General features: G+C 42.7%; 1 protein-coding gene across 2 annotated transcripts in view; it reads right to left on the bottom strand.

Moving 5' to 3' along the window:
* The window catches only part of RASA1 (RAS p21 protein activator 1), a 122978-nt gene extending 108368 nt beyond the window's left edge, over positions 1-14610 (bottom strand). The window contains exon 1 of one of the 2 annotated variants that reach the window (XM_055233024.2): positions 13213-14610. In XM_055233024.2, coding sequence (XP_055088999.1) covers positions 13213-13751 — 539 coding nt within the window. In that variant the 5' untranslated portion in view covers positions 13752-14610. The remainder of the gene's footprint in view (positions 1-13212) is intronic. The other variant, XM_055233025.2, reaches the window with a different exon arrangement.
* Positions 14611-16027: the final 1417 nt, after the last annotated feature.

Raw genomic sequence — 16027 nt, 5'->3', positions numbered from 1 at the left:
GAAAAGACACATTACCTTATAGGGGAACACCAATTCGAGTGGCAAGAGATTTATCATCTGAAACTACAAAGGACAGAAGAAAAGTGGCACAAAATTTTTCAACTTCTGAAAGAAAAGAATTGTCAACCATAAATTTTATTTGTGGTGAAACTAACTTTCAGGAATAATGGTGAAATAATGACATTCACAGGCAAAAGGAAAACGAATAAATTGTTACTAACAGACATACCGTTAAAGAATAAGGAAATTCTTCAATAAAAGAAGGAATCTTGAAACACCAAGAAAGAAGAAAAAACAATGAGAAAAGCAGAAATTTAGATAAAAACAACAGACTATCCTTCTACTCCAGAGGTTTTCAAATCATAGTTGATGACTGAAATAAAAATTATAGGCAACAAAAGAAAAAAACAAGTAAGCTGGAATTCATCAAAATTAAATTAAATGCATCAAAAGACACTATCAACAAAATTAAAAAGTAGCCTGTGGAATGGGCAAAAATATTTGCTAATCATATAGCTGATGGGGGATTAATATCAAGAACATATAAAGAACTCCTACCAAAACAAAAAAACTCAACTCAAAAATAGGCAATAGGCTGGGGGCGGTGGCTCACACCTGTAATCCCAGCACCTTGGGAGGCTGAGACTGGTGGATCACTTGAGGTCAGGGGTTCGAGACAATCCTGGCCAACATGGTGAAACTCCATCTCTACTAAAAACACAAAAATTAGCTGGGCGTGGTGGCATGCACCTGTAATACCAGCTAGCTGGGAGGTTGAAACAGGAGAATTGCTTAAACCCAGGAGGCGGAGGTTACAGTGAGCCGAGATCGTGTGACTGCACTCCAGCCTGGGCAAAAGAGCAAGCCTTCATCTCAAAAAAACAAAAACAAAAATGGGCAATAGACATTTCTCCAAAAAAAAGATATATATACAAATGGCCAATAAGCACATGAAAAGATGCTCAACAGCACTAATCTTAGGAAAATGCAAATCAAAACCAGTTACTACTTCACACCCCTAGGATAGCTATTATTAAGAAAATAGAAAATAAAAAGGTTGGCACTGGGGAGGCTGAGGCAGGAGAATCACTTGAACTCAGGAGGTGGAGATTGCAGTGAGCCGAGATTGCACCATTGCACTTCAGCCTGGGCAACAAGAGCAAAACTCCCTCTCGAAAATAAAAAAAAAAGTGTTGGCAAGGATGCAGAGAAATTCTAATCCTTGTGCACTGCTGCTGGGACTATAAAATGGTGTGGTCACTATGGAAAACAGTATGATGATTCCTTAAAAAATTAAAAACAGAATTACCATATGATTCAGCAATTCCACGCCTGGGTATACACCCAAAATGAAAGCAGGTACTGGAACAGATATTTATATACCATGTGCACACTGGGAACCACAGCCAAAAGGGGCAAGCAACCCAAGTGTTCAATGGATAACTGGGTAAACAAAAGGTGATATATACATGCAATGGAATATTATTCAGCCTTAAAAAAAAAAAAAAAAAAAGAGAGAAATTAGCCAGGCGTGGTAACGAGCGCCTGTAGTCCAGCTACTCGGGAGGCTGAGGCAGGAGAATGGCATGAACCGGGGAGGTGGAGTTTGCAGTGAGCCAAGATCGCACCACCGCACTCCAGCCTGGGTGACAGAGCAAGACTTTGTCTCAAAAAAAAGAAAGAAAGAAAATTCTGACACATGTTACAATATGAGTTGAACCTCTTGAAACTCAACAATTTTAAAAAATCCAATTTGAAAATCGGCCAAAGACACAGACATTTCACCAAAGAAGGTATACAAATGGAAAAAGCACATGAAAAGATTTTTCAAGCTGGGCGAGGTGGCTCACGCTTGTAATCCCAGCATTTTGGGAGGCTGAGGCAGGTGGATCACTTGAGGTCAGGACCAGCCTGGCCAACATGGTGAAACCCTGTCTCTACTAAAAATACAAGAATTAGCCAGGCGTGGTGGCAGGTGCCTGTAATTCTAGTTACTCGGGAGGCTGAGGCAGGAAAATCGCTTGAACCTGGAAGGTGGAAGTTGTAATGAGCCATTATCGTGCCACTGCATTCCAGCCTGGGCAACAGAGCAAGACACTGTAAAAAAAAAAAAAAAAAAGAAAGAAAGAAAAGGATTTTCCAACATCATTACTGTGATGGTTAATATTAGGTGTCAGCTTGACTGGACTAAGGGATGCCTTGATGGCTGGTGAAGCATAGTTTCTGGGTGTGTCTGTGAGGGTGTTTACAGAAGAGACTAGCATGTGAGTCAGTGAATGAGGAGAGTAAGACCCACTCTGGGTGGGCACCATCCAATCCAATCGGCTGCCAGAACAAAGGCAGAAAGAGAAAAAGAGCCAACTTGCTGAGTTCCCCACCCCCTTCTAGTGAGGGATACTTTGCTTTTGCCCTCAGGCATCAAACTCCAGGTTCTTTGGTCTCTGGACTCCAGGACTCAGGCTGGCAGCCTCCCTGGGGGTCTCAGGCCTTTGGCCTCAGACTGTCAGCTTTCCTGGTTTTGAGGCTTTCCAACTTGGACGTGGTACCAGCTTTTCTCATTCGCTAGCTTGCAGATGGCCTATTGTGGGATTTTGACTTTGTAATGGCATGAGCCAATTCTCACTAATAAACTCCCTTTTATATATGCATATATCTTATTGATTCTCTCTGGAGAACCCTGACTAATATAATTAGACATTAGAAAAATGTTAATCAAAACCACAATGAGATATCAGTAAAGACAGAAAGGCTAAAATAAAAAATGATGACATCATCAAATGCTAGTTAAGACACAGAGAAACTGGATCTCTCATACATTGCTGGTGAGAATGTAAAAATGTATAGCCATTACAGAAAATACTGGCAATTTCTTATAAAAGTGAATGTGCAACCACCATACAATCCAGTAATTGTACTCTCGGGGACTTAACTGACAGAAATGAAAACTTATGTTCACACAAAAACATATATACAAATGTTTATAGCAGCTTTTTTTGTAATACCCAAAACTGGAAATGACCCAAATGTTCCCCAATGGCTGAATGGTTAAACAAACTGTGGCACATCTATACCATGGACTACTACTCAGCAATGAAAAAAAGGCAAAATATTGATACTTCAACTTACATGAACTTGACAAATTATGCTGAGCGACAAATGCCAATCCCAAAAGGTTACATACTATTTGATTCCATTTTGAGGCAGGGTCTCATTCTGTCAGCCAGGCTGGAGTGCAGTGGCACAATCATAATTCACTGCAGCCTCAACCTCATAGGCTCAGGTGATCCTCCCATCCCAGCCTCCTGAGTAGCTGGGACTACAGGTGTGCAACACCACGAACAGCTAATTTTTGTTTTTTTGGAGAGACAAGGTTTCACCATGTTGCCCAGGCTGGTCTTGAACTCCTGGGCTCAAGCAATCCAACCAACTCAGCCTCACAAAGTGCTGAGATTACAGGAGTGAGCCATTGCACCCAGCCTGCATAATCTTCTTTAAATGACCAAAAAAATAAAAATAAGAACAAATTAGCAGTTACCAGGGGATAAGGAAAGGCGAAGGAGACTCTGGTTATAAAAACACAGCACAAGAGATCCTAGTGGTGAAGAAACTCTTCTGTATCTCTAGTATGGTAATGATTATACAAATTTACATGTTATAATACTGCATAGAACTAAACACTAAATATATCACACACCCATGCATGCACACACACAAATGAGTATATGTAAAACTGGTGAAATGTGAACAAAATAGGTGGATTACAGCAATGTCAATGTCCTGGTTTTGATACTGCACTATAGTTATGCAAGATGTTACCACTGAGGTAAAATAGATGAACGGGTACATCTCTAACTTATTTTTCTTTTCTTTTTTTTTTTGAGACGGAGTCTCGCTCTGTCGCCCAGGCTGGAGTGCAGTGGCATGATCTTGGCTCACTGCAAGCTCTGCCTCCCGGGTTCACGCCATTCTCCTGCCTCAGCCTCCAGAGTAGCAGGCGCCCACTACCACGCCCAGCTAATTTTTTTTCTTTTTTTTAGTAGAGACGGGGTTTCATCGTGTTAGCCAGGATGGTCTCGATCTCGAGACACTGTGATCCGCCCGCCTCGGCCTCCCAAAGTGCTGGGATTACAGGCGTGAGCCACTGCGCCTGGCCCATCTGTCTTATTTCTTAAAACTGCATATGAATCTACAATTATCCCAAAGTAAAAAGATTTAAAAATTAGAGAAATGAATCAATATTTAGATAGAAAAGAATATAGGTGAGATATGGTTCTATCGTTACACAAGTGTCCAATATGAACCCAGTTTAGCGAGTTATTCCCACAAAAAAACACTTAAAAGATGTGAGGGAGATCTCTGAGTCTTTCCCTTAGCTTGAGACAGATGTACTAGAGAAAGGAAATTTTTAAAGTAAAATGTTACAACAATGAACACACATTGAATACAGAAAATTTGCTGGAGTAACAGCTTATCCATAGGATATTCCATGGCTACCATGGCCATGTGTAGGATCTTTCCACACTATAATAATCAGACAGGCATTTAAATATGCTTTCCATCTTTCAACAGAGGTACAGCCAAAAAAGATAAAGGTCACTGACTAACAAAGAAAGAGGTAAAGGCAAGATTTTCTCTCCCACAGTGAAAGAAATTAAAAGAATGAGGACCTTATTTCTCAAGCAGCAGATATGCATTTCATCTGCTCCAAAATAATCCAAATCCATTTTTAAAGATGTAGAGTTACCCATGTATTAGTCAGTTTGGGCTGCTATAACGAAATACCACAGTCTGGGTGGCTTAAACAACAGAAATTATTTTTTCACAGTTCTGCATGCTGGAAATTGAACTATCAAAGTGCTGGCAAGCTTCGTTTCTGGTCAGGCCTCTCTCAGCTGACAAATGAAGGCCTCCTCACCATGTCCTCACATGACCTTTTCTCGATGCACTCATACTCCTGGTACCTCTTCTTATAAAGGTACCCGTCCTATCGGATTCACCAGCCATCCTTATGACCTCATTTAACCTTAATTACCTCTTTTAAAGGCTGTATCTCCAAATACAGTTACATTGGTGGTTAAGGCTTCAACCTATGACTCTGGGGGACAGGGGGGAACTATTAAGTCCAAAATGCCAGTTACTGCCAGCCCTGAAGTAGGTTAAGTTTTATGTGGGTGCATATATGTGTGTACATTCTATGTAATGGAAGGGGGCAAGACAAAATTAAAAGCATAGTATTTACATTAAAATTCCAACTCTATCACTCAGTTTTCTCAACAATGAGGATGATGCCCATTCTCACTATATCATTCTAAGAATTAAATAAAATAATCTATATAAAGTACATGACATACAGCAAATGATTAGCAAATACTGGGCCTTTGCTTCTAGTCCCCTCTAAAATTAAAAAAAAAAAGAATTATAAATATTAACCAAATCTAAATATATGTGAAATATTATGAGAATTGGATTCTGTCCCAGTTCTACCACTACCTAGTTATATGAACTTAGCTAGGGTGTAGGGTAGAGTGAAGCAAGTCACTCTACCTAAGGCTACTTCTGTATCTAAGCAGAGAAGCTTCCCTCTATAACTAAAACTCTATGTTACACATAACAACTTGACTACAATTTGAAACACAAACGCTACAAAAGTTAATCACACTTTCTCACTGTAATAATCCTAAATGAAAGAATGGTACTGAAATCTCCTCCAAGAGAATTATGGTATGAAATTTCAGTATCATTCTTTCACTTACTTTCATTCTTTCACTCTTTGGCAACTATCCTCTGAATTTGAAAAATTTACCTGTACATCATATCTGTAGACTACTTTTATCATCTTATTTCCCTATCAGTAATGCCTCATCTTCCAACTAGACTGTAGAATTGTGTATTTCTTTTTGTCCTCCATGCTGTTCATTATTTTACTGACTAAATCACATAACCAGTAAAACACCTAAAATCATCATACCCTAAATCCTGTAGAGATGTGACAAGACATACGTAGTTATCAATAAGTTGTATCTAATAATGACAATTTTTAACATAGCACAAAACTGAAATGTACTGCCAGTAATTTCAAGGTAACACAGAAATACCTGCATATTCAAACAATAACCAACATCCATATTCAGTATTTTTGGTTTAAAATTAAGGTAATGGTAGCCAAAAGGCAACATCTATTGTGGAGAAATTTGACTCATTTAATGAAAGACAACTTAGCTTGCTGGGCCTGAAGGAAGAACTCATAAGTATTTGCCCTATCCCCCACCCTGTCCCTCACTACTAGTATTCTATTATCTGGTATTACATGAAAATAAGTAATATAGACATGGTATACTGTTACTTTGGTGCCCTGAGGAAAGTTCAACTTGCTGTATTCATGCCATTTTATAGTCCCCTCCCATATTTAATGCACACTGGGTTATGTGACCAGCACTCGCCATTGGAACATTAGCAAGGATGAGGAACACAGAAGCTTGATAAATACCGGCACACTAGGGCTTGGAAAGGTCTTTCATGGAACTGCCATAGCTGCCATGCTATGAAGAAGGCCAAGCTGGCTGGGCACAGTGGGTCATGCCTGCAATTGTAGCACTTTGGGAGGCCAAGGTGGCAGATCACGAGGTCAGGAGTTCCAGACCAGTCTGGCCAACATGGTGAAACCCTATCTCCATGAAAAATACACAAATTAGCTGGACATGGTGGCACACACCTGTAATGCCAGCTACTTGGGAGGCTGAGACAGGAGAAACGCTTTAACTCGGAAGGCAGAGGTTGCAGTGAGCCGTACCACTGCACTCCAGCCTGGGCAACAGGGCAAGACTCCATCTCGGGAAAAAAAAAAGGCCAACCTTCTTCAAGTGGAGAGGCGACATGGGTAGGAAGAGAGAGGGAAATGCCCAGCTATCCACCAGCTGCTCCAGCCATCCCAGTTGAGGCACTAGATTTATGAGTTAAGAAGCCACAGTGGACATTACGGCCAACAGATCACATGTGGAGAAGTCACCATAAAGCCATACACAAATTTTAGAATCAAGGGCAAATACACAATTGTTTTAGCCACTATGTTTTGGAGTGCTTTATTATGCAGCAATAGATAACCAAAACAATACAAATAAACCAATTAGAACTGTTCCTGTTTGGCAGTAAGCAACAACAACAACAAAAAATGTCAGTGGTAACCACGGTTATAGTTAATAATTACTATAAAAAATCTTCTCCCCAAAAGGTACTTTTTTGGGTATTTAAGTGTTCTTAAAGCGACTCTGTTCATTTCACCAATGGTCAGTAAAGAGAGAGAAGTAAAGCAACCAGAAAGTCTACTCTTCATTTTTCCTTTTCCCTTCCAAACTTATGGCTGTCTTTTTTAGCTTTGCCAATAATGGTTGCCTGTTTTCCCCAGAGTGGCTAATCAATGATCCATACCGATTCTAGCATTCAACTGTGCTCTGTACCTCGGTCACTACAGACATCACCGTCAACTTCCCTCCAGACCACAGGTAACTAAAAGTTCTGTAGACCAGACTCTTCGCTAAGGGCGAAAAGTTTAAACTCATCTAATTCATAATTATGTTTTCTTGATAGAATCATTAAGCAAAGCGCATCAGAACCAATAACCTCTTGCTCAGAAAATAAATTAAGTAGCAGGAAAAACATACCTGCTGTTTTTCCCCAAAGAATTTACTGGTCCTAATTACATAAATTTCTTTTTCTTTTAATCCTCATGACCTTTGCTCATACTTCACTCGTGATATTTATCTTAACCTAGCCTGAATCACAGTAATTGGTTTACTTAATTTCCTACTAGATCTAATACTCCCTTTTCTCCCATTGAGAAAAGGGGCATTTTACTCTTGTAACCCTTGAAGCACCTACTATATTTCTCTACTACTTTTACAAATACAGTAAAAAATATGAGTTCTGGTCATCAATCATTGTCCGTAACTAATCTTAGCAAGTCTCACCCCCATTTTTATTAAGAAACAATGGCTCACCCATTTTCCTTAAAGTTTCAGGCTTGAGAAGTCTGAATATTAGGTTCAGGGTAAGATCCAGGCCAGATGCCAGGCAAATACTGCAATAGCAAAGGCAAAGCAGACCTGGTGGAGACTGCAAATGGAGACCTCAGTACCCACCTAAAAGGGTCAACCGCTACTCAGCTCTGGCAGTCTAGTCTCAAGCAGGAATGGCCACCAGGTATAGCCAAGTCCTGTGGGTTATCTAGAGATGCTAGAAGTTGAGACTTCTTAAATATGAAATCTTCCTATTGGCCGCGAGGTGGCTCACGCCTGTAATCCCAGCACTTTGGGAAGCCAAGGCAGGCGGATCACCTGAGGTTAGGAGTTCTAGACCAGCCTGGCCAACAGAGTGAAATCCCATCTCTACTAAAAATACAAAAATTAGCCGGGCATGGTGGTGTGTACCTGTAACCCCAGCTACTGGGAAGGCAGAGGCAGGAGAATCGCCTAAATCTGGGAGGCGGAGGTTGCAGTGAGCCAAGATCACTCCATTGCATACCACCCTGGGCAACGGAGCAAGACTCCATCTCAAAAAAAAAAAAAAAAAGAGAGAAAAAAAGGAATCTCTATTCTTAAATGGTGATAATTACCAAATATTCCAAATACCCTAAGAGCAAGCAGTATATATCTGCACACTCACAGTTAAAAATCTCTACATATAACTGATGGTGCACTACACAAACAATATGCCTTTACCACCACTGCCCCTCACCCCGCAGAAGAAAAAAAATGAGAACCATGAAAAGAAACTCCAAAAAATTATGGAGCACTAGTGACAAACTGCTTTAATTTAACCTTTTCTCTCTCGAAAAAGAATTCTGTTAACAGTCTTAGATATAGAAACTTTTATAGTAGAAAAATAGAGGCAGTTTTTTTTTATTTTTATAATTTTTTTCTTAAAACTTTCGAAAAAGAAAATATTCAAATAAATAGTACAAATTACATAAACATTTCCAGCCTCAACCAAACTAATGAAAATGCTCAGTAATAAAAATGAGACTAATGATTCACCACGTACGCAGAAAAACAACGTACAAAATACTAATTAATAGTGTTAATTTATTTGCACTGGTCTACCTACATATTGTCATTTGACTCTTTTGTGATCAATAGCACAAAACTAACTGGGAACAAAGTTGAAATAACTTCCTGACCATGGAACACTCGAGTAACAAGCCACTTGTGGACTCAATCCTGTGACCTAAACCCCCTTAATACCATGCTATCCATCACTAAGGAGACTAGTTACTCATAGTCAGTATTTAGTCCAACAACATTTCTTCAATACTTTTACAAAAGATAAATATTATTTGAAAATGTCTTTAAGGTTTTTCCTCCCACTTAAAAATATGAATATCTACATTCAGGAATAGGAATTTATAGAGAACACTTGAATTTTACCTCTAAAATTGCTTAACCTACTGCTAGAAGCCCTTATAAAGTTAAAATAAAATTCTTTAATATAATTAATCATGGTAGGCTTGATTTGGAGTTCAAAACATTCTCTAAAATAGTCATTTAATAAGGGAGACTCTCTAACCAAAAGAATTAGTAGCAATTTAGTGATAGTAAAATATTACGGTTATGGGCACAGGGGACTATGTATTTATCGAACACTTACTATGCCCAAGTACTGTGCTGAATACATCAAGGTATTCATTAAATCTTAAAAAAAAAAAAAAAAATCATATGAGGAAGGTACCATTCCTATCCCCATTTTACAGATGGGGAAACTGACCTTTCCAAGAATACCCAGCTAGTAAGTGGCAGAGTCGGGATTCCAACCCAAATCTTGTCTAACTTCAGAATCTGCACGCTTAACCACTACACTGTATTGCCTCCAGTGACTCTGGGTTGATATCTAAGATGAAATAAGAAGGAAATTTGTACTTCTCGGTGGCAAATTTTAAAAACATACTAGAAATGGAGGGTATTTTTTAGAACATGAACAAGTTTCATATACATAGTCACACAATTTTTATTTCCAAATACATGTAGTAATGATGAAAATCCCACACAACGAATTTCTCACAATTTTTCATTAAGTACTCAATCATGGTGTTTTTTTTTTTTTTAGACAGGGTTTCGCTCTTGCTGCCCAGGCTAGAGTGCAACGGCAGGTCTTGGCTCACTGCAACCGCCACCTCCCTGGTTCAAGCAATTCTGCCTCAACCTCCAGAAGTTGCTGGGATTACAGGCGCCCGCCAACATGCCCGGCTAATTTTTTTTTTTTTTTTTAGTAGAGACGGGGTTTCACCGCGTTGGCCAAGCTGGTCTCAAACTCTGACCTCAGGTGATCCACTCGCCTTGGCCTCCCAAATTGCTGGGATTACAGGTGTGAGGCACCACCCCCAGCCCAATCGTGTTTATTATTAAAAATTTAATGGGAACACCCTGTATTTTCCCCTCAATTTTGCTGTGAACCTAAAACTACTCTAAAAAACAGTCTATTGGGCCAGGCGTTGTGGCTCACACCCGTAATCCCAGCACTTCAGGAGGCAGGTGGATCATCTGAGGTGAGAGTTCGAGACCAGCCTGGCCAACATGGCAAAACCCCGTCTCTACTAAAAATATAAAAATTAGCCAGGCCTGGTGGCGGGCACCTGTAATCCTAGGTACTCAGGAGGCTGAGGCAGGAGAATCGCTTGAACCCGAAGGCGGGGAGGGGCGGGGCGGAGGTTGCAGTGAGCCGAAATCACGCCAGTTCACTTCAGCCTGGGCGAAACAGCGAAACTCCATCTCAAAAAAAAAATAATAATAAGTCTATTAAAATAAGTTTTTTTCAACTACAATATCCTAAATATACCTAATTTAGTTATAAACTAGCATAAAACTAGATTCTTTCAGTATGAAAAGTTGTATTGTTTTTCATAACCATTGTACCAAGCATGCTGTTAGCATTTAATAAAAATTGAACTATTTTTTTCAAAAGCAGTACTGTAATATTGTTTTCCTTTGTTTGTTTTGAGACGGAGTTAAGCTCTTACTGCCCAGGCTGGAGTGCAATGGCGCGATCTCGGCTCACTGCGACCTCCGCCTCCCGGGTTCAAGCGATTCTCCTGCCTCAGCCTCCTGAGAAGCTGGGATTACAGGCGCCCGCCACCACGCCAGGCTAATTTCGTATTTTTAGTAGAAACGAGGTTTCTCCATCTTGGTCAGGCTGGTCTCAAACTCCGGACTTCAGGTGATCCACCCGCCTCAGCCTCCCGAAGTGCTGGGATTACAGGCGTGAACCACCGCGCCTGGCAAAATTGGAATTAACACTCCCAGAACACTCCCAGGGACTCTGCATTACAAAGACATTAAAATTTGAACAACAAAACTCTGATGAAAGACTTGAACCTTTTACTGAGGCATATAAAAAGTGGAATACTACATCCCGTTGGCTGGCATAAATATGACTAACTTTACTTTTCCACTTTAAGTATCAAACGATGTAGCCTTAAGTCAAAAATGGATTAGGGTAACAGAATCTTTTCCTAATTAGTTTCAGAACTTTCTAAATGCTCCAAAGAAGCTTATCCAAAACAAACAAACAAAAAAAGGCTGGGAACGGTGGCTCACGCCTGTAATCCCAGCACTTTGGGAGGCTGAGGCTGGCGGATTACCTGAGGTCAGGAGTTCGACACCAGTTTGGCCATATGGTGAAATTTCGTCTCTATTAAAAATACAAAAATTAGCCAGGCATGGTGGCATGCGCCTGTAATCCCAGCTACTAGGGAGGCTGAAGCAGGAGAATCTCTTGAACCCGTGAGGCGGAGGTTGCAGTGAGCCGAGGTCACGCCCCAGCACTCCAGCCTGGGCAACTGGGCGAGACTCCGTCTCTAGGGTGCGGGGAGCGGGGGAGAAAAAAAAAAAACCTCTGAATTGTCCAGAGTGACTGTCAACATATGAACCAAATCTTTTTTTCTTGATATTCAACAAAGTTGTTAAAATTCTTTTTCTTTTTTTTTTGAGACAGAGTCTCGCTCTGTCACCCAGGCTGGATGGAGTGCAGTGGCACGATCTCGGCTCACTGCAACCTCCGCCTCCCGGGTTCAAGCGATTCTTCTGCCTCAGCCTTCCGAGTAGCTAGGATTATAGGCGCGTGCCACCGCGTCCGGCTAATTTTTGTATTTTTAGTAGGGACAGGGTTTCACCAGGTTGGCCAGGCTGGTCTCGAACTCCTGACCTCAGGTGATCCGCCCACCTCAGCCTCTCAAAGTGCTGGGATTACAGGCGTGAGCCACTGCGCCCGGTCGGTTGTTAAAATTCTAAGGGTCAATTAAGACTTATAGGAGAAATCTATAACAAGTTTTGCCTAATACCACTTCCCATCTCAACATTTTCATCAAGGTCCACCTTTATGAATAAACACTTAAGTTCAATTAAGACAAGTGAGGAGGAGGTATTAACTTACATTAAAAAAAGTCATTGTCCTGTGTATTCCACAGACTGTAAAACTTAATTTTCAAATAGAATACTATACTGGCCACCAACAAAAAATGTTTAAGGGAAGCTCTATTAATTTTGTTTTGCCTGTTGTACTTCCAATGTCTCGACTATAAAAGCAGTGCGTTAAGTGGCAAGCCAATGGAAGAAGATACATTGTTGGAATATAGCCTCTTAATCACACCTATAATTCACAGTATTCCTTTCCTTTCTCTCTGACCCAAGTTCTCATTAAGTAACCCAAAGACTCTTCTGCATCACTATGCTTTCTCTAATCAGAAGCTGGGATGTGCACTGAAATAAAAACATTCTAACCAATACATTTTTCAAATTAATATAGTACTCGTTTAAATACTTGCATTCAAAGCTTCTCACTAATCATCTAGCTTTATCAAGTAACACACACAGGTTAATATACACTATGACTGCCTTGGTAGCCGCAGTTTGACTAAATCCTGGGACACCACCTCAACTTGGAAGGGACAGACCATATCCGGTTCTCATTAGATACACATTTTCTCATGCTTTCCATCTTAAAGACTTTACACTTTCCCAGAGGAGCAATAAATGTAGGAAGACGCCAGGTAGTATGCCTGTAAGGAAGATAAGTGATCAAATTAAATTCCTACGCAAGAAACCTGAAACTTCAAAAACTTTTCCTAACAAACCACAGATGAAAAGGACAAAGTATGATTTACCCCTTCATTTCCACTTCTTTTCTGGAGCCAGCTTCCCAAATTCCTGAACAGCAGTCTTAACTTACTGGTTAGTTGGAGGAGCGGTCAACGGTATGGCCACCTCTTCCTCCTCGTATTCTGGTCCATCCAGAGAGTCACCTTCGTCCACTGTCCCCAGGCCCGCCCCCAAAGGGGGCAGGTAAGGGGGAGGGGGCAGAGGGGGAAAACCGCCGCCTGGCCCGAGAGTCTCAGCAGGCAACGAAGTGGGCAGTTTGGTGAGAGCCATGTCTCCACTAGGTCCAGCGACAGCAGCACCGGCCACGCCAGCAGCAGCACCAGCTACGCCAGCAGCAGTACCTCCCCCTGTCAGTCCGGCTCCCCCGAGTGCCCCTGCCACAGACCCGGCTCCTAGAAACCCTGACCCCAAAGCGGCTCCGCCACCCAGAGTTCCAGCACCTCCGGTCTCCACCAGCCCAGGATAGGGGGCGGCTGCCACAGGCAGGGCTGCGGGTATCTTCACCCGACACACTGCGGGATAGGCACTGGAGCCCGCTGCCGCGCCGCCTCCTCCAGCTCCGGCTGTTACCGGGCCGCCCTCCTCACTGCCGGCCTCGGCCGCCATCATGTTGAAGCCCGCTCTACTCTGCCCTACCCTGCCCGCCCGGGAGCCCCAGGGGCCACCAGGCCCGGGCTCCGAGCCGCCCCACCCAGACGCGTCTCCCCTTCAGCTCCCCAGGCTGAGGAAACAACAACAAAAGGAGAGCCCGCCGCCGCGCCCCCTCCTAGGGCCACAGCCCAGGCTCTGGAGCTGCCTGGGTTACGGGAAGCCAAGTGGGCAAAAATCCCAACGCCTGCACAAACGCCACCCAAACCTCACCGCACACACCCACACTCACGCACACAAACACATGAACAGAAGCGAAAACTTCCTGGCTGCACTAAAGAGGAAAGGAAGCACAGGGAAAGGGGCTGAGACTGCTACCGCTCCTTCAGCCGCCACCACCGCTTCTTCACCACCCCAGTTCCGGCCACCCACACCGCAGCCACTGCCGGTGCCGCTGCTGAGGCTGGGGCCACTGCAGCCGCTTCATCCTCCACCAGGCAGCTGAGAGGGGTGGGGGCAAGAGAAAGGGGGGCGGGGTGACGAGGAAATCGACTGAACTGCTCACTACCTGGAGCTCTCAGTGAGTGAAACCGGAGAGAGAGAAAGGAAGGCGGGGCAGGGGAGGAGGGACGGAGGGAAGGAAGAGCGGAGAAGGGAGAGGGCAGCTTGTGCGCAGGCGCATTCCCGGAGCGGGGGTGGGGGGCCGGGCCGGGAGGAAAAGGAAGAGTCCAGAGGGAAGGAAGCGGCGGGGACGCGCGGTGCGTGGTCGCGCTGGCTGTCCTCCTCGGGTTCCAAGCGTGTGGCGGCGCGGCCGCATCCCCTGTTGGTGTGGCCGGCGGCGCGCGCCTGTCTCCCGGGGCTTTGTTTGATGGGCGGGAGAAGAGGGAAGGGTACCTGAGTACTCGGGTGCTTGGCGCTGTGAAAGCCGGAGGGACCAGAGGGGGACCAGGAGGCGAAGGAGAGGAAGGAGGGGGAAAGGGAAAGGAAAATGCCCAGAAACTAGTTCCGTACTTCCTGACCGGTGGAAAAAACAGCCTTAACCAGCAGCACAGAAATCAGGCAGGGGTCAGGTAGCTTTGAAGATCGGGGCAGTACTGTTAATGTTTTCTTTTTCGTTGCATGCTATAAATCCCTATGACTATCTCACACACACACAGATAAAATAGATTCTGAAACTCCAAAACGAAATAAAGGGCACCATATGAGAAGGGTGGAGAATTTGGGTAGAAATAGTGGTTATGAGGTAAGATTTCTACCAGTATATGCTTACGTTTTTATCAACTGTCTCATATACTTACCTATGCCATTATAAGTCTGTTGGATACTGATGAAGAGGAGGGGGTGCCACAGAAAACACTAATCAATGCACTTTTGTCCTCGTTTGTGTGCAAAAGACTGCAGGGTGTGATCCAAAATGCAAGCACCTTCAACAAGTCAAATGTCATGAATGTCCCAGAATGCTAGTTATAATTATATATCGTTTCAAAAGTAGCAATAAACTAAAAACTCATTTTTAATACAATTAAGGAGAAGGGTGTTATTTTGTCTTTTATACTAAAATGTATACAAACTATGCATTCATGTAGAGGGAGCTTCCCAAGGTTTGAAATTAACAGTATTGTTAAATTCTCCCAGGAGTGATCACACATTGAATACCATCGGATATTGATCTTTGAGATCAATATTTTCTCTGCTAAGGATGATCAAACCAACACTCAGGATGGCAAGTGGCTGTGATAGAAACCCAGGAACAAGAGAAAAGACCACTAAAAGAGGTGACAAGATACAGGCAATGCATTGTCTTTGTAAGTTTGCATAGGCCTATTTACCTAGTCAATGACAACAGTCCAACTTGATTAGGAGTAGTCCTGGGGCCTCCATTATGCTTATCTCTTAGGCCATGTGCTACCTGGGAGAAGGAAGATGGACCAGTCACAGGAGCTAGAGTTCTCAGAGTGAATTCAGGCCAGCAACATCCTAGGAATTCAGAAATGCCACCTCAGACCTTCTGAATCAGAAAATGTGCAGCAATCCGTTTTAACAAACCCTCCAAGTGATTGTTTGCACACTTAAGCTTGAGAACCACTATAATAATGTATAGTATACTAATCAAGAAGGAGGGATGCAATACCTAAAAACGGTTCTGAAAGAAATAATAGATGTCATTCATTAGGTGGGTAGGTAAAATAGGTGGATTTTGAGTTGCTCAGCTCTGTGCTGTTCTAGAAATGAGAATGAAGTAGTTCCATAATACTTAATGCAGTACTACTTATGGTGGCCTGCCTGAGAACAGTTTT

This window comes from Symphalangus syndactylus, chromosome 11 (genome assembly GCF_028878055.3).
Source record: "Symphalangus syndactylus isolate Jambi chromosome 11, NHGRI_mSymSyn1-v2.1_pri, whole genome shotgun sequence".
Lineage (NCBI taxonomy): Eukaryota > Metazoa > Chordata > Mammalia > Primates > Hylobatidae > Symphalangus > Symphalangus syndactylus.
Note: the sequence above shows the minus strand (reverse complement) of the source record. Positions and strands in the feature narration are given on the sequence as shown.